The sequence below is a fragment of the Lathyrus oleraceus genome, chromosome 2, assembly GCF_024323335.1.
Source record: "Lathyrus oleraceus cultivar Zhongwan6 chromosome 2, CAAS_Psat_ZW6_1.0, whole genome shotgun sequence".
In the NCBI taxonomy this organism is placed as follows: Eukaryota; Viridiplantae; Streptophyta; class Magnoliopsida; order Fabales; family Fabaceae; genus Lathyrus; species Lathyrus oleraceus.
The window spans coordinates 327272120-327293030 of NC_066580.1; the positions used below are offsets into that span (position 1 = coordinate 327272120).

The following is a 20911-nucleotide window of genomic DNA, read 5'->3' on the forward strand; positions in this document are numbered from 1 at the left end:
CCTTAATTTAATTAGTTGTAGTGATTAAAATGAATTTATATATTATTAATGTTTGTCTTGAGGAAGTAAATTAGACATTATAACCGATAATAATTTGAACAACCACTTAACTTAATAAGTGATATATATATATATATATATATATATATATATATATATATATATATATATATATATATATATATATATATATATATATATATATATATATATATATATATATATATATATATATTAAAATTATTTTAAAATTAACAATTTTATGAAAAAATATTTTATGATGAATTTTTTTTTGTCCCATTCAATATTACGCACACATATTATGTTTAAAAATTTAAATATATTATTTACTCTTTCATTTAAATAAACATTAATTAATCAAACATTTTTATCATTTATAACTTTTTATTTTTCTCAAATGTCGCCCTCCATCAAAGAAATTAGTAATTAATATAGATTTGTTTTTCTGAGACATAGGTGCCTTTAAGATTAACCTTTCACCCGTGTCAAGATCTCTCATCATCTTATCTTCAATCGACACTTTGTAGTTCTTTTCGATCAACTACCATATCCTGAGCAAATTAATTTTCATGTTTGGAATGTACAATACAATGGAGATTACTGACCTTTTGCCATGTTTTCTCATAATCAGAACAACACAAATACCTTCAGCTGCTAAAGTATTGTCATTTGTAAATTTCACCATGTTCTTCATTGAGGATTTTTTGTTGATAAACCAATCCTTCATACCAGTCATATGTGATGATTATCCTAATAGAAAAATCAGTTAGGCGATCATTCTCTTCCATCTGAAGCAATTTATACATTCTTTTGTGAGCTTGTAACCTTACCTCTTTCACCTTCTCTCCGCCTCCAAACGATTTTTCAAGAATTTCTCATACTTCTTTCGTTGATTCAACATCACTAACATTTTCAAAATTATCAAAATAAACCCATTGATGGATTATAAAGAGAGTTTTATAATATTTTTCCTTCAATTCTTTGTGTGCACCTTTTTCTTCATCCGTCGCGTTTGCTACAAGCGATTTCACTCCCTCCTTCACAAGATCCTAAAGATCTTGTTAGAAAAAGACAACCTTTATCTGTTTGCACAAATTCTCGTAACTTTGATTTTTCAGAATTGAGAGACTCGCCGGAAAATTCTCGTTCGGGTGATTCATCATGTTATGCTTTCAAGAATCGCTTAGCCAGTTCTCTAGATACCAAATATTGAAATTAAACCCAAAACTTTGAGTACTTCTGAATCAATCTTGATGAACAGAATTCAATTGCACCGATCGAATTCCCTCTTGTTCTTGACTCTTCACTCGAGTGAATCAACCAACATTGGTTGGAAGATTGTATCGCTGCACAATGGTGATGAAAAACAAGAAAAGAAGATTGAATTGAGAAGAAAAAAGTTAGGGTTTATCAAGAGAAGGAAGAAGATGAATTTTCTGCAAAGTTTCTATCTGTTCAGAAACTTATTCTTTTATTCTTTTGCAACTGTTAAATTTAAGTGTTTATAATAATATGGATTACTCCCTATTTATAGATTTTGCTTGCTTTCTCTTTAAGAAAAGAAGAAAAATAATTATCTCATTCAATATCACGCACGCATTATGTGTTTAAGAATATAAATATATTATTTACTCTTTCATTTAAATAAACATTTATTAATCAAACATTTTTATTATTTAAAAAAAAAAAATTCTCACATGTTGCCCTCCATCAAAGAAATAGGTAATTGATATAGACTTATTTTTAAAATATGGATAAATACAAGTTAAGAAGTGAGAAAAGCAAATTGGAGAGAGAGAAGAGAGAGAGAGATATGATGATTGAAGGAGCAAGAGTAATAGCAGCAATGGTTGGAATTCAATTCCTGGATGTAGGTGGTGACACACTGATGAAATCAGCAACTAAAGATGGAATGAGTATTTTCATTTTCACCGTTTACTCAAACCTTTTTGCTCTATGCTTTCTTCTACCATCTTCACTTTTCTACCATAGAAAAAGAGCTCCTCCTCCTATTTCAACATCAATTTTCTGCAGAATATTTCTTCTTAGTTGCATCCAGTATGTGTAAAATAAGCATGGAATTTTAATTAGCATAATATATATTATTGTTGTTATAATAAGAATCTGAATATGAAGCTACATGTGCAGAACTTCAGTGCAGATTTTAATGAATACTGGAATTGGATATAGCTCTCCCACTTTGGCATCGACTATGGTTGATCTTGTCCCTGCTTTTACCTTCATACTTGCTTTGATTTCAAGGTTTGTTCTCTTTTTTTTATTTCTTGAAATTTCAAGGTTTGTTCTTCTTTGGATTCCCAGCAACCACTTGCATAAAAGTCAGTAGCATAAAATATATTATCTCCTTTTTAAAATAATTTTGATATAAGTAAAAATCTTGAAAACCAATCGGAAAACATCCATACAAGAATGGACAATCCAATGGTCGAGTTTTGGACGTTATACATGAATAAATAACGTCTTTTCTCACAAATCTAATGGCTCAAAGTTATTTCAACAAATAATTAATGTTCACACAATATTTTCTTCAAGATTGAAAAAAAATTCAATTCCACAATTTAGCAATGTAATAGAGTCAGAAATTTTCTCGCTATTTTTCTCCCTTTTTATTGTTTAATTTAGACTTTGACTTCTTTGCAAAAATTGTATTATTGAAGTTTAAGTTTCATTTCGGTCGAACCTCGATAAGAGTTATAAAATTCTAAATATGATTAAAATATTATGTAGACATCAAGACATCATGAATTTGGTGAAAATAAAATTGTAAGTGTTCCTAAAAATGTGCAGCATTTCTTTTTTCCCCTTTCTTTGACTTCTAGAGACCTACAAAATAGGTCAAAAATCTCAAAAACGAAAAAATTATGAGGAACGTTTTTATTTAATCAAATAAAAACTAGATATGTAAATTTTAATAGAAAATATAATTAATTATTAATAATAAATGTTAACTAAAACAAATAAAAATATTTATATAAAACTAGTAATAATGACAACTAATGACTATGTTCACATTACCTTTCTTGAATGCTTTCAACATGATGGACCCATCAACCGAATTGCTCAAGGTGAGGATGATATGCTCTTTTTTTTTTTGTGGGTTGAATATCTTTAAGGTTAAGCAACAAGGTGAGGATGATATGCTCATTTATTTCTTTGTGGGTTGAATATCTTTAAGGTTAAGCAACAAGGTTGTACTTTATGGATAAACGTATCATGTGAACTACTAGAATGTAACATGGTCGATTAGGGCCACTCCTTTTCCTCTTCAGCTACTCCTTTTTCTCTTCTGTTACACTCTCTTATTCATAATGTGAAAACTAATAACAAATTTCTTCCTCATGTCTAGTATTTTGATGATGAGACCATCATAAGGGATTTTGTGTGTTGGCAATAAAATTTGTGGGTTGTTCACTTCAGACAATGGGATTTTGTGTGTTGGCAATAAAATTTGTGGGTTGTTCACTTCAGACAATGGGAGGTTGGTGTTGGTGATTAAATTGCTTGGAAGAGTTATTAGTCATGATAAAGGTTTTATCGAGGAATTGTCCATGAAGAGAGTTTCCAGGACAATTAAGTTAATGCATCTATTGCCCTGGTTAAGGGATCAATAAAGTAAGCTTCTTCAACTTTGATCTTGCATAGGCATTTCCAAACTTTATTTTGGCCAAAGATACGAGCCAATCAATTCACATGAAGGAGACAACTATTTTGTTTGATAAGGAGTTGTTAAGGGTTGTTGAATACATCGTTGTTGTTGGAAGTCTTTTCTTTAGGAACGTCAATGAAGAGTGGTTTCTTTACCTATTAGAGTTAGAGGATTTAGTTTGTACTTAACAATTGAGGTTGCCTCATACACTTTTGTGGCAAAGTACTCCATACAATGAATTGTGTGTTCTCAAATGAAATTCTTAAGGCACATTCTTGTGTGTTACAAGATCATATATTGAGACATAATGAGATATATGGTACATACTCAGGTTTAAATAGAGCATTGGATGATCTTAGTGGTGCGATTCTAAACTTTTACCTTAACAGTTTGACTATGAAAGGCACACTCCTCCCCAAAGCCCATCATGTTTTGATGAGTGTATTTTTTTTAAATTAAAATGCTCAAAATATAAAAGTAAAGTTTGACATGACAACAAGACAAAAAATAGATTTTGGGTGTTTGCAAGCATCAGATGCTCAAGATTTTCTCTTATCTATTCCTATTGATATGCTTGGCCATCATATATCACCAGTAGAGTACCTTACGATTCTAAGGTATTTTCTTATGAATCCTTTATTTTTTATTGTCGAGGTTTAATTTATTTGTTGTAAGACATGCTTGGGTACCTTTGAGAATACACAATTCATTGTAGGGAGTTTCCATACTTTAAATACTAGCATGACTTTGTTAGGTATGTCTTTATTGGTATATTTCTACAAAAGAGAGAGTACTTGTGAAGAAAGATGTGCTTGTGAATATCTCGACCAATCAAAAGGTGGGAAGATTTACACTTAGGAAACATGCATATGTGGACTTGAATGAGGTTTTCCCACTTGTGGGATTGAGGACTTGAGATTTTATTATGAGACAAACATATGTCACGGTCGTTTTCAGTAAAGTGGTCAAAAATGAGAAATCTTGTTCGAACAATCAACATATTTTTATAGATTTAATTGAAATACACTGACAATGTAAAAGAATTTTACACCATCAATTAATCATAGACGTTGGATATTAAAACAAGTTTGACTTTTATTTTAAAAACCTATAAAGTAATGTAAACGGATGATGGTGATGAATCGATAGTGTAAAATTTTTTACACTGACAGTGTATAGTAATTAATCTCTATTTTTATACTATTTACATTTGACACTTCTAATTTCCTAGCACCACTAATTATAGATCTTTTACAAAGATCTCAAAGTAAAAGATCTCAAAGGTTGATAAATAGGAATGTTGTGTTTCCTAGGACTATGGGTATTGTTTTAAGATGATTGATTTTTCCATTTAAAAAGTTGGAGAGAAGTTTGTTGTCTATTTGTCTTTCAATTATGTGTATTCCTCTTTTCTTGATAAAAAGAATTTTAAATTCCTATTTATACATAAATAAATGATAAAATATAATTAAAATCACTATTAATCAGCCATGTTATTCGAGCTCGATTGATAATTGTATGAACATGAGTTAGAATTCGTGATATCCCTCCGAATCGCTTCTAAAAAGCGAAATTTTAGTCATTCTAATCCTATTAATAATTATTTTATTACTCCTCTATAAACATTTCAAAAACAAAAAATTTCTTTTGGTGTGAACACTGTATTTGTGCATTTTCAGGATGGAAATTCTAAATTTGAAACAGCATAGTAGTCAGATAAAAGTTATATGTACAATGGTCTGCATTGCAGGGGCATTAACTGTGACATTATATAAAGGGATGCCATTGATTAGTAATGCCTTTCCAAATATAGAAATGGGAGGTCGTGGAATTAACATCTCAGAAAAATCAAATTGGATAACTGGGGCTATTCTTCTTGCAACCGCTAGCTTTTGCCTTTCAGTTTTACATATAGTTCAGGTAAATAATTTTTTTTAATTGTTTATTTATAAATATAAACCTTTAGACCAACAATTTTATTTATTGATTTATTTCAACTCTTTGACAAACAATTTAAGATCAATTGAGTTACGTCATCCACAATCATCGTTGATTTATAAATATCAATATTTTGATTATATTAATATAAATATAAATAAATATTATTGTGTAAAACATTATTATCAGAGAGATATCACAAAACAATAATAATTTTGTTTGTTTAGTCCCAACTTAAATGTATAATTAGATTTTTATTTTTTAAAACTTTTGACGACAACACGTCTAAAAACTCACATTGTTTGGAGTTTTATGAATTCAATTTACAAATAGTAGCTGATGAAGTCACTCATAAAAAGGACCAGCTAACACTTTCCCAAATTCATTAAGGAAATTATTACTCAATATTTGTAAAAATATAAAATGTCAAGAATGTTGTTGTGAAAAATGATGCGGAATAATAAAGTACAATCGGTTCTTTGATCGACAAGAAACCCACAAGGATAAAAAAGAGGGAAACAAGAAGAACACAATGAAATTGGTTATAAACTGATATTCTTTACTTTCTTTTGGTAACAAGATTACAAGTGTTATAGAGTAGTAAATAACCTCTCTCACCTTAATTAGGATTTGTATTATACAATAATGAGAGACTAGTATGCTATTTATAAGAAAACTAACACACTAAACTAATGGGCTTTTACACATAGGCTCATTACACAAGCTAACTTAGAGAACAAGTTAACGTAAACAATTGGGCATAACAAACAAACCCAATTCGACATGCTAACAATCCTAGCATACTTCGAGTACAACATGTGTGAAGGTAGAGAAAAACAAGAAAGGGGGGTTTGAATTGTTTTCACGGTAAATAAAAACTTTTGTAACACCACGCGCATGAAAATAAAAGTAGATAACACAAGAAATTTATCCTGGTTCGTTTGAAAATCAAAGCTACTCCAGTCCACCCGGTCAAGGTGATTTCGCCTTCAATAAGGACTTAATCCAATAATCTTGAAAGATCACAATAGTCGTCTAAGATTTCAGCAATCTCTTAAGCCCTTCTCAAGTCTACTGACTTCACAAGTCACTTGAGGAATCACAACTATTGAGAATTACAAGTGTGTGTTTGGTACTTCAAGACAAACAGTATGAACACAATTAGGAACAGATGATCAATGATCGCACTTTGAGCAACAAATCTTGTGTGATTACTGAATTTTACAATAGCAATTGTTTGGTATATGGTTTAAGATGTATTGTAGAATTCTTGTGTGTTTTCTTCGTGTTTTGGTATGATGATGGTGAGGCCTTTTTATAGAGCTTGGAGATGATACAGTTGGAGAGAAAATTGATGGTGATATCTTGCCAATAATGGCAGTTAATGACATTAATTTTCTTGTCCTTTTCATAGCAGTCTTGAAGTGTAGTCAATACTGTCCATATATAGATTCATACCATACTTAAAATACTTCTTGATTAAGTTTCTAATTTTGATGAGTTAGATGATCAGTTGTGCGTGAACCAGAGTGAGCGAAGTTCAGAGTCTTTGAGCAGAGCTTATATTCTTCATATAGTTGTTTTAATGAGTAGTCTTCAGTGTTAACTTGATTGATCTTTAGATAGAGGTCTTCTGATGTGAAGTCTTCAGAGTCTTCAGATGTACAGATCTTCAGAGTCCTCAAATGAGAAATGCAATGACAGACTCTATATTCAAAAGAGTTCTTGTCTGAAGTCAGATATGATTTCTTCAATGTTGGATCAGCTGTTCTAGACTTCGTTAGTTATTAGATATTGTTCTCATCAGACTTATTTTTTCTTAGAAACCTCCACACTTAGAAATTTTTTGTTAGAGTGTTAAACTATTTCAATCTTTGTTATCATTAAAACTTAGAGATATATTGCAGAATCAAAATCTTGTTCTAACAATGTGAACAGGCTTCAATGGCATGCTAATGATCCCGTCGGATTGTCGAACCAAGAAACTATCCTTCGATCATACTAGAGTTAGATCCAATATCTCACAAATCTCCATCTTAGAACAAACTCTATAACATCAAGGGAAAAAATTAGCTTTCTTCATGCAACTTAATCAACTGCATATAGTGGAAAAACTTGCAACATAGTAATGTCTTGGTGATCATATCAGCAGCATTTTGATCTGTTGAAATCTTCAGCACTTGGACTTCTCCATACTCGATTACTCCTCTGACGAAATGCAACCTCACATCGGTGTGCTTTGTTTGTTCATGATAGGTTGAATTGTTCGAAAGGTGTATAGCAATTTGACTATCACATTTAACAATGATAGCTTGACCTAAAAGTTTCAACTCCTTAGCAAAACCTTCAAGCCAAAATGCTTGTTTCACAATTTCAGTGAGGGCAATACATTCCGCTTCGGTGGTTGATAAAGCAACAAACTTCTGAAGTTTTGCTTTCCAATTGATTGTTGTGCCAAACATAGTGAACATATATCTAGAAATAGATTTTCTGGAATCCATACAACCTGCATAATCAGAGTCCACATACCCTTCGATTTCTGCTTTACTATTTTCACCACATGTTGCACCATAAATTTGGACTCTGTTCAAAGACCCATTTATGTACCTTATAATCCACTTCAATACTTGCTAGTGAGCCTTTCCACGATTCACCATGTACCTGCTTACAAGACTTACTGCATATGTTATGTCGGGTCTAGTACAAACCATAACATACATCAAAGAACCTACTATGTTAGCATATGTGATGCTATTCATATAAGCTCTTTCGACCTCAGTACTGGGACATTGATCTGTACTTAACTTCAATTGAGGGTTTGTCGGAGTCACAACAAGCTTTGAATTCGACATACCAAACTAGTCGAGAATCCTCCATAGGTATATCTCGTAAGATAAGCATAATTTTGACTGCTTTTTGTCTCTTCGGATGTCAATCCCAAGAGTCCTGGATGCAACACCCATATCCTTCATATCGAGCTCCTTATTGAGTTTAACCTTCACCTTCATTACATCCTCGACATTGTTACTTTCTATGAGAATATCATTTATATAAAGCAACAAAATAAAAAATGAATTTCCAGGCTGAAATTTGAAGTAAACACAATGGTCGAACTGACTTCTAATGAAACCCATGTATGTCATGAACTTTTCGTATATCCTATTCCACTGTCGAGGAGATTTTTTAGTCCATATAAAGATCTATTCAGCTTGCACACATAATCTTCCTTTCCCTTTTCTTCATACCCTTCAGGTTGCCTCGTCAAGATTGTTTCATCTAGATCTCCATACAAGAAAGTAGTCTTCACATCCATTTGTTACAATTTTAGGTCGAATTGTGCCACGATCACAAGTAACATTCGAATGGACTTGTGCTTTACAACAGGAGAGAACACATCATTGAAGTTGACACCTTCTTTCTAAGTGAAACCCCTTGCGACTAATCTTGCCTTGTATCTCTTCGACATCACTCTTTTGATTCCTTTCTTAACTTTGAAAATCCACTTACAACTGACTAATGTGGCTCCAACAGGTTTCTTGATCAGTTTCTAATTGTGGTTATCATGAAGAGACTTCATCTCATCATCCATGACCTTCATCCATTTAGTCTTATTTCGACTCCTCATAACTTCCTTATTGTCTCTAGGTTCTTCATCTAGAACCTCACATGCAGAGATTAAGGCATAAGCTATGAGATCTTCATACCCAAGTCTTTGAGGTGGCTTGATGACTCTTTTGGGCCTATCTCTTTCCAACAGGTAGTCATCGACAGTTTCCTTAACTTCCTCATCATTTTCAGCATCTTGTGCTTCTTCTTTGTCTTGATATGGGATACACAATTCAGCATTGACATGATCCACCTCAACATGAATCTCTTCATGTTCCATCTTTTCTTAAAATATTTGTGTACTTCGATTAACGTCATCTATTTTTTTGAAATCCATCTAAGCTTCATTAAAAACTACATATCGACTAGTTATACACCTTCTATGACATGGATCTAGGCACCATAACCTATAAGCTTTGAATCCTTTAGGGTATCCCATGAACATGAATCTCAGAGCTCTATGCTCGACCTTGTCTTGCCTAATGTGAGGATAAGCTATGCAACCAAATACTCTAAGTTTGTCGAGATCTGGTGGGTGTCCCGAACAAAGTTCTTTAGGTGTTTTCAAATCTAACACAGTAGAAGGACACTTGTTTATCAAGTATGTTGTTGTCGAAACAACCTCTGACCAAAACACCTTCTTTAACCCATCACTAGTTAATATGCCTCTAACTCTTTCCAAAATTGTTCAATTAAACCTTTCATCCAAACCATTTTGTTAGGTTGTATCTCCAGTAGTTCTTTGCCTTTTAATACTAGAGGCTACACAAAAATTGTCGAACGCCTCATTGCAAAATTCAAGGTCATTGTCAGTTCTCAACCTCTTGACCTTTCTGCCATTCTGATTTTCGACCAGAGTCTTTCAACTTTTGAAGTTCTCAAAAGTTTCATCCTTAGTCTTCTGGATGAATACCCATAACTTTCTGGAACAATCATCAACTATGGATAGAAAATACCTTGCCCCTGAATGGGATGGACACAATGTAGGCCCCCAAAGATCAACATGGATGTAATCAAGGGATCCATGTGTTCTTTGTTTGCCTTTATTGAACTTCACTCTGCAAGATTTTCCAAGTACACAAGGTTCACAAAACTTCAGCTTTTCGACTTTGTCTCCACCAAGTAGATTTTGTTTCCTTAATTCGACCAGACCCTTTCACTAACATGGCCTAATCTCATGTGCCAAATTTTTGTTTTCGACAAAGGTTTCGTGGATGCAACATCTGCACAACCACTGAAAACTTCACCCTCAATGGTATACAAACCTTGTTTCTTGACGCCTCTTAAGACTTCATTAGACCCCTTCATGACTTTTAGAATACTTTTCTCTCCTTGGAAAATATATCCTTTCTTGTCGAATTCACCAAGAGAAATCAAATTTCTCTTCAAATCGGGTACATACATGACTTCATTCAATAGCCTTATTGACTCATCATGGAACTTGAATCTCACAGATATAGCACATGCAATCTTGCAAGCTTTATTGTTTCCAAGCAATACAGATCCACCATCTTGATCACATAGTTCCTTGAACAAGTCTTTGTTTGGAGTCATGTGTCAAGTGTAACCTAAATCCATTATCCACTCTTTACTTGAGTTGCCGCTTGAAACCATATGAACATCAGATGAGTCGAAATCATCTTGAAAAAATGGTTATTTTGCCATTATCCTTACCTCAATGATCTTTCAGCCATTCAACGCACACTTTTCTTGTATGACCCTCCTTCTTACAGTGATAACATTGAATACCAGATGCATCACCATTATAAGACTTCTGCTAAATTTTACCTTTCTTCTTGTCAAACTTGTCATCTCTCTCTATGAGTTTTTCCTTAACTGACATGCCTTCACCAGTCGAAGATGGCTTATGCTCATTTCATTCGTTCAAATCCTTAGAATACAAGTATGATTAAACTTCTTCAAAGGTCAGAGACTCTCTTCCATACAAGAGAATTTCTTTGAAGTGATCATGTGATCTGGGCAAAGCACACAACATTAACAGTTCTTGATCTTCATCCTCGATCTTGACATTGATATCATCAAAATCAAGAATAAGCTTGTTGAACATATCCAACTGCTCAGCCAAAACTTTGTCTTCACTCATGTTGAATGGATATAAAGCTTATTTTAGGTAGATGAGATTGACCCACGATTTAGGCATGTACAAACTTTCGAGTCTCACCCATAACCCCGCCGCCATCGTCTTCTTCGAAACCTATCTAAGAAATTTATCACCAGGGCTCAATAAGATGACATTGTGGGATTTCTCTACCATAGTCGTTTTTTCTTTGTCCGTTAACGCAACGTCTGTGGCTTCGGTTCCCTTCAACGCTTCTAAACAACCCTGCTGAAACAATCAGGCTTTCATCTTCAAGCGCCATAGACCGAAATTGTTCACTCTGGTGAACTTTTCAATCTCATATTTTGTTGAAGACATCTTCTTCATGCTCAGCGCACCAATTCGTTGTCAAAAACCATGCCAGAATAACAAAGTATATTCGGTTCCTTAATCGACAAGAAATCCACAAGGGTAGAAAAGAGGGAAGCAAGAAGAACATAATGAAATTGGTTATAAACTGATTTTCTTTACTTTCTCTTGGGAACAATATTACAAGTGTTACAGAGTAGAAAATAACTTCTCTCACCCTAATTAGGATTTGAATTATACAATGATGAGAGACTAATATGATATTTATAAGAAAACTAACACACTAAACTACTGGGATTTTACACACAAGCCCATTACAAAATCTAACTTAGAGAACAAGCTAACTTAAACAAAAAGGCATAACAAATAGACCCAATTTGACATGTTAACAATCCTAGCATACTTCGACTACAGTATGTGAACAGACTTCGACAATATGCAAATGATCATGTCGGATTGTCGAACTAAGAAGCTACCCTTCGACCATACTAGAGTTCGATCCAATATCTTACAAGTTCTAATAAAGCGTGAGACATATTGAAGTTATCACATAAACGAGTAGAAAAGACACATAAATCAAAATTGCAGTCTCTACGTAGAGAATATGAAAGGTATAAAATATCTAATTCAGAAACGGTAGAATAATATTTTTCTCATATTATAAATCATGTTATGAAAATGAGAGTATATGAAGAAAATATTTCAAATAAAAAAGCGGTGGAGAAAATTTTACTTACCATTCCAATGAAGTGTGATCATGTGGTAACTACACAAGAATCACACTTGGTAGTAGCAGAGCTGCAAGATAGTATTGAAAGCCATGTAAAATAGAAAAGACAAAGAAAGGTAAAAGAAGTAGCTTTGAATAGGAAAGCGAATCTATAAAAACATAGCTGAATCCAGTAAAATAGGAGAATATAGAAGTCAGTGAAAATTTCAACGATGGTGGAAGAGGAAATTTCAATGGTACAGGTTGTAACACCCTTCTAAAATATCCCAATAATTAATTAATTCAACAAAATATAAATCAGAGTAGATATGCAATTTAAGGGTGTCACACTTGACACTTCACACCATTCACCATAATAACTTGTCATGCTCATTTGATTAATCAAAATAAAACATTGCACAATTCGTAGCGGATAAAGATCTAATCAATCATGCAAACCATGTAACACATTACATGTAAAGTTGTTCAACAACCAAAATGAAAACAAAATAAAACATCCCGTCCCGATGTTACATCTACCAGAGCATGACCCACTAAGGAACTACACTAGACTCCAAGCACTAGCTTCTACTCAATCACTGCTCGTTACCTGAAACATAGTTGTAAGGGTGAGTTCCTCAATCGATATAATAAGCATTATAAAATATCATGTAATGCTAAGTAATTTAACACATTTCATCACCCAAATCAGATCACACATTCAGCAACGGCAACATCAACTCAAAATCATAATCATACTCAACCCAACACAAAACACACGTATAATATTGGAATACATCCATTCATATTATACGCCATACATATATTATGCAATGAGACTCCATGCATGCGGTACCGACTATTCGTGAACACATAGTTCAACCTCACCGATCAAACCCAGATACGGCTACCAAGCTCACTAGTCCCACTCATTTGAGACCTAGTGACTCACTCACTAATTCCTCACCATGGGAATTAGCTACCACCCCAAGGGCTATGCTATGCACGCTAAATCACCTAGCATGCAAACATCAACAACAATCCACAATAACTCACTCACTAATTCCTCACCATGGGAATTAGCTACCACCATAAAGGCCATACTATGCACGCTAAATCACCTAGCATGCAACATCAACAACAATCCACAATGGACATATGCTCACACTCTAAGCCATAAACAGTCCATTCACAATTGCATACATAACAGATACATTCACAGCATTATGCATACCATCATACATCATCAGCATATTTATCACAGAATCATATTCATATCATGCCAAATAGTAAATCACAGTATTAGCACACTCTACTAATACCTATACTGCTCAAAACAACGGGAAATGATCCCTACTATATCATACATCAGTATATCATTCACCCATATAGGCCAATCATCAAATGTGTACACACAATTCCATTCCAGAACGTACACACTATTTAAATATCAATTTTTCACTTTTCAAACAGTGTTAACCGGTTAACGCCCTGGGTTAACCGGTTAACGCAACACAGAACACGCTTCCTGGCACATTTTAACAGTGTTAACCGGTTAACACCCTGGGTTAACCAGTTAACGCAGAACAGAAATTAATTTTTCTAAATCATAACAGTGTTAACCGGTTAACACACTGGGTTAACCGGTTAACGCAGAACAGAAAGATGTTCCTGCGCTAACACTAAAACAGAATGCAGATTTCCCGCATTTCTCGCCGTCGGAGGACTTCCGGACCTCCGATTTCAATTCCGTAAAAAGCTACACGTCCAGCAAATTACGACTCACCCACATATAGATTCAATTACAGTTTTTAACATAACTTATTCATCACAATTGCAACATTCTTCATCCAAATTAGGATCAATTCAATGGCTTATTACTACCCATTACATGTTAACCCATAATACCCATTAAACGACGATAAACCCCCCTTACCTGAGTTAATCCGGCAAATCCTTTAGCTTCAAGCTTTTCCCTTCTTCAACCCTTGTTCTCTTGCTCTTCCTCTTTTCCCTTTCCTCACTTTCTGTCGCTTCTCTGGTTTTCACGTGAAAAAACCCTTTTTACCAAATGGAACTCTTTATATATATTCCAACTTTATTATTCCAATAATAATAATCCAATAATATTCCAATTATTTAATTAAATTAATAAATATACTATTAACTTAATTTAAATAATTATCATATTTTATCGGGGTGTTACAACTCTCCCCCACTAAAAGAGTTTTCGTCCTCGAAAACATACCTCAAGCGAATAACTCTGGATAAGACTCCTTCATCTGACTCTCAAGTTCCCAAGTCACATTGCCACCTGCTGGTCCTCCCCAAGCTACCCTTACCAAAGCAATCTCTTTACCCCGCAACTGCTTCAACTCTCGATCCTCGATCCTCATAGGTGATGTTTCAACAGTCAGGTTATCTCTCACCTGTACATCATCTACTTTGACCACATGCGACGGATCAGGAATGTACCTCCTCAACTGAGACACATGAAAAACCTCATGCAAATTCGCAAGTGACGGCGGTAAAGCGATACGATAGGCTACCTCCCCTATCCTCTCCAAAATCTGATAAGGACCAATAAATCGAGGTGTCAACTTCTTCGACTTCAAAGCTCGACCAACCCCAGTTATCGGAGTAACACGAAGAAACACATGATCTCCCTCTTGAAACTCAAGTGACTTCCTCCTCTTGTCGTGATAACTCTTCTGACGACTCTGAGCAATCCTCATCTTCTCCCGAATCATCTTAATCTTTTCCGTAGTTTGTTGAACAATCTCCGGTCCAACCACAACACTCTCACCGGACTCATACCAACATAAAGGTGTCCGACATCTCCTACCATACAAAGCTTCAAACGGTGTCATACCAATGCTCGAATGAAAACTATTGTTGTAGGTAAACTCAATCAAAGGTAAATAACAATCCCAAGCACCTCCCTTTTCCAAAACACAAGCCCTCAAAAGATCCTCCAGTGACTGAATCGTCCTCTCAGTCTGACCATCAGTCTGCGGATGATATGCAGAACTCAATCTCAGCTTAGTTCCCAAAGCCCTCTGCAAACCTTCCCAGAACTTAGATGTAAATCTAGGATCTCTGTCCGAAACAATACTCGACGGAATACCATGCAAACTTACAATTTTCTCAATATACAACTCAGCTAATCTCTCTAATGGATAATCCATTCTGATCGGAATGAAATGAGCCGATTTTGTCAATCTGTCAACAATCACCCAAATAGCTTCAAAATTCTTAATTGTCCTCGGTAAACCAGAAACAAAATCCATACTGATACTATCCCACTTCCACTCTGGAATAGCCAACGGTTGCATTAGCCCAGACGGCTTCTGATGCTCAATCTTTGACTTCTGACAAGTCAAACAAGAATAAACAAAACTCGCAATTTCTCTTTTCATTCCCGGCCACCAAAATAACTTTTTCAAATCATGATACATCTTCGTAGCCCCAGGATGAATACTCAGGCCACTACGATGTTCTTCCTCAAGAATACTCTTCTTAAGTTTGGTAACATCCGGAATACACACCCGATTACCAAATTTCAAAACACCATTCTCATCAACTCTGAATTCACCACCTTGACCTTGATTCACTAGAGTCAACTTATCAACCAAAAGCACATCGGATTTCTGACCCTCTCTAATCTCATCCAGAATACCACTCGTTAACTTAAACATTCCCAATTTAACACTATTGTGAGTACTCTCACACACCAAACTCAAGTCTCTAAACTGCTCAATTAAATCCAATTCCTTAACCATTAACATAGACATATGCAATGATTTCCGACTCAATGCATCAGCCACTACGTTTGCTTTACCCGGATGGTAATTCAAACCAAAGTCATAATCCTTCAGAAACTCTAACCATCTCCTCTGTCTCATATTCAGCTCTTTCTGATCGAACAAATACTTTAAACTTTTATGGTCACTGAAAACCTCAAATCTTGACCCGTACAAGTAATGCCTCCATAACTTCAGAACAAATACCACAGCTGCCAACTCCAAATCGTGTGTCGGATAGTTCCTCTCATGAACCTTCAGTTGTCTCGAAGCATAAGCTACAACCTGCTTATTCTGCATCAAAACACCACCCAAACCCAACAATGAAGCATCACAGTAAACCTCAAATGGTTCCGATGGACTCGGTAATATCAGAATAGGAGTAGTAGTTAACCTTCTCTTTAACTCTTGGAAACCTTCTTCACATTTTGAGTCCCAAACAAACGCTTGCCCCTTTCTAGTCAACATCGTCAACGGTAACGCCAACTTAGAAAATCCCTCAATGAATTTCCTATAATAACCTGCAAGTCCAAGAAAACTCCTTATCTCAGGAACCGACTTCGGAGCTTCCCACTTAGATACCGCTTCTATCTTAGAAGGATCAACAGCAACACCACCTCTTGAAACCACATGACCAAGAAAACTAACCTCTTCTAACCAAAATTCACACTTGGACAGTTTCGCAAATAACTTCTTTTCTCGTAGAACTCCTAAAACCACTCTCAAATGTTCAGCATGCTCTTCTTCAGATTTCGAATACACCAAAATATCGTCAATAAACACCACAACAAACTTGTCTAGGTACGGATGGAAAATCCTATTCATATACTCCATAAATACCCCAGGCGCATTAGTCACACCAAAAGGCATCACAGAATACTCATAATGTCCATACCTTGTTCTGAAAGCAGTCTTCTGAATATCCTCAGTTTTCACACGTATCTGATGATACCCCGATCTCAAATCTATTTTGCTGAACACACTCGCACCAACCAACTGATCCATCAAATCATCAATCCTCGGCAAAGGATACCGATTCTTGATCGTCACTTTATTCAGTTGCCTGTAGTCCACACACAACCTCATAGTACCTTCTTTCTTCTTAACCAATAACACTGGTGCATCCCACGGTGACACACTCGGACGAATAAATTTCTTATCCAACAGATCTTCCAACTGACTCTTCAATTCAGTTAACTCAACAGCAGACATACGGTACGGAGCCATCGACATCGGCCTAGTACCAGGTACCAAATCAATCGAGAACTCAACTTCACGCTCTGGCGGTAATTCATTCACTTCTTCAGGAAACACATCAGGAAAATCACACACCACGGCTAGATCGCAAATCACCAGTTTATCTTTAGCCTCCAAAGTCGCTAACAGCATAAACAACTCTGCCCCATCTGCTACTGCCTCATCCACCTGCCTTGCTGATAGAAACAAACTCTTTCCTTCCTCAATCTCAGGAAAGATCACAGTCTTATCAAAACAGTTGATATAAACTCGGTTAAACACCAACCAGTTCATACCCAGGATAACATCAATCTGCACTAGTGGAAGACACACGAGGTCCATCCCAAAGTCTCTACCAAAATACTCAAAGGACAATCTAAACAAAATGAAGTAGTAGTCACTGAACCCTTCGCAGGAGTATCAATCACCATACTCCCATGCATCTCAGATATCTCTAATTTAAGTTTCACAGCACAATCCAAAGATATAAAGGAATGAGTCGCACCTGTGTCAATAATAGCTACAAGAGGAAAGCCATTAATATAACACGTACCTCAGATCAAACGATCATCTGCAGAAGTCTCAGAACCCGATAAAGCAAAGACCTTGCCTCCCGACTGGTTCTCTTTCTTCGGCTTAGGACACTGTGGACTGATATGACCCACCTCTCCACAGTTGAAACAAGTCATAGTCTTCAACCGGCACTCTGCAGCCAAGTGACCACCCTTGCCACACTTGAAACACTTCTTCTCAGCACTGGAGTCTCCCCCACTAGGTCTCTTCATCCCACTCTGTCTCTGGAAACCTTTGCCAGCTGCATACGGTTTCCCACGATCGTTCTGATTCTTGCCTTTCCTATCAACCCTCTACTGATAGCTCTCCGTTCTGGCCTTGGTATCCTGTTCAAAAATCCTGCAACAGTCAACCAAGTCAGAAAATACTCTGATCCGCTGATACCCAATAGCCTGCTTGATCTCGGGACGTAACCCGTTCTCAAACTTCACACATTTTGAAAATTCCCCAGTAGCCTCATCATAGGGAGTGTAATACTTCGACAGCTCTGTGAACTTAGCAGCATACTCAGTAACAGACCGGTTGCCCTGCTTCAATTCTAAGAACTCTATCTCTTTCTTTCCTCTGACATCCTCCGGAAAGTACTTCCTCAGGAATCTCTCTCTGAACACCGCCCAAGTGATCTCAGCACTCCCAGCAGCTTCCAACTCAGTGCGGGTAGCAACCCACCAATCATCTGCTTCCTCAGACAGCATATGCGTACCGAACCTGACCTTCTGGTTATCGGCACACTCAGTCACTCGGAAGATCCTCTCGATCTCCTTCAACCACTTCTGAGCACCATCTGGATCGTATGCTCCCTTGAACATTGGAGGATTGTTCTTCTGGAACTCACTCAGTTGACGAGCAGCTCCCCGTCCCACAACATTCGGATTCCCTCCAAGTACTCCAGCTAGCATACCCAGAGCCTCAGCAATCGCAGCATCGTCTCTACCTCTTCCAGCCATCTCTATTCTGAAAACCCAACAAGCTAAAACAATAAGTACTGATAGGGTTACACAACACCTATCACGTACAGGGAAACAGAATAATTACGACTCGACTCGACCGACTATGCTCTGATACCACTAATGTAACACCCTTCTAAAATACCCCAATAATTAATTAATTCAACAAAATATAAATCAGAGTAGATATGCAATTTAAGGGTGTCACACTTGACACTTCACACCATTCACCATAATAACTTGTCATGCTCATTTGATTAATCAAAATAAAACATTGCACAATTTGCAGCGGATAAAGATCTAATCAATCATGCAAACCATGTAACAGATTACATGTAAAGTTGTTCAACAACCAAAATGAAAACAAAATAAAACATCCCGTCCCGATGTTACATCTACCAGAGCATGACCCACTAAGGAACTACACTAGACTCCAAGCACTAGCTTCTACTCAATCACTGCTCGTTACCTGAAACATAGTTGTAAGGGTGAGTTCCTCAATCGATATAATAAGCATTATAAAATATCATGTAATGCTAAGTAATTTAACACATTTCATCACCCAAATCAGATCACACATTCAGCAACGGCAACATCAACTCAAAATCATAATCATACTCAACCCAACACAAAACACACGTATAATATTGGAATACATCCATTCATATTATACGCCATACATATATTATGCAATGAGACTCCATGCATGCGGTACCGACTATTCGTGAACACATAGTTCAACCTCACCGATCAAACCCAGATACGGCTACCAAGCTCACTAGTCCCACTCATTTGAGACCTAGTGACTCACTCACTAATTCCTCACCATGGGAATTAGCTACCACCCCAAGGGCTATGCTATGCACGCTAAATCACCTAGCATGCAAACATCAACAACAATCCACAATAACTCACTCACTAATTCCTCACCATGGGAATTAGCTACCACCATAAAGGCCATACTATGCACGCTAAATCACCTAGCATGCAACATCAACAACAATCCACAATGGACATATGCTCACACTCTAAGCCATAAACAGTCCATTCACAATTGCATACATAACAGATACATTCACAGCATTATGCATACCTGAAATTCTGGTGTAGTCAGTATTCAGATGTTCTACTTCAAGTCATGACATCTGATCTAACATTGTACTTATTACAGCAAGACAGTTATTACACTCTGTACTATTGTGCACCTTTTCACAGTGTCACAACCTCTCCTTCTATGTCATCCTATAGAGGAGGAACAATTTGTTATGTGCACCATAACCTTCACTTCTGTTGTTTTCCTACACAGATATCATCTGTTACATTGTTCCAGTTTGTTGGTCATGTACTTGTATTTCCTAAATTAAAGGTTGTAACAAGTTAAACTAATCTCCACTTATTAAGGAGCTAACAAATATATTATTTGCCAGGTTCATTAATTGTAGCTTAGTTGTTAGTTTCCTAGATTTTAGTTCAGCTGGTGGATTCCTGAAGAATAGCCTGAGAAAAATCCTGAAACAGAAAAACTAACTATCCAACAATTTAGCATATGCAGTCAGGAGTGAATGTCACAACATCCCGTTTGACATCCAAGTCCAGAACCATATGCTAAGTCTGTTTGGTTCCTGAAAACAGACTGGGCTAAATTTGCTGTACTGTAAAAGACCAACCAGTCTATACTTCAGTATCAGCTTACTGGAAGAACTGTCAAGACACCCAGTTTGACAGTTTCACAATGATCTTATGGCCAGGTCTGTGATGCTTTTTAAATCCAGACTTCACTACATACTGAACTGAATTCATCAGCTTATTAAACAGTATGTGCTGTTGTTGGAGAATGTCAAAACATTCTGCTTGACATTCCAACAGAAGGCTATGTATCAGATCTGATATTATCTTGCTGAACAGACTTAATTACATGCTTAGTTTTGGCAGACATGATTATATCATACAGAAGGAAAAACCAACACAGGAAATTGTTAACCT

The 20911-nt window shown here is 35.9% G+C and overlaps 1 protein-coding gene across 1 annotated transcript in view; it reads left to right on the top strand.

Annotated features, from left to right (window-relative positions):
* The first annotated feature begins 1756 nt into the window (after positions 1 to 1756).
* The window catches only part of LOC127119349 (WAT1-related protein At3g28050), a 32212-nt gene continuing 13057 nt past the window's right edge, over positions 1757 to 20911 (top strand). Inside the window, exons 1-3 of the mRNA XM_051049574.1 lie at positions 1757 to 2079; positions 2170 to 2283; positions 5368 to 5608. Of these exons, the coding sequence (XP_050905531.1) occupies positions 1772 to 2079; positions 2170 to 2283; positions 5368 to 5608 (663 nt within the window). The 5' untranslated portion in view covers positions 1757 to 1771. The remainder of the gene's footprint in view (positions 2080 to 2169; positions 2284 to 5367; positions 5609 to 20911) is intronic.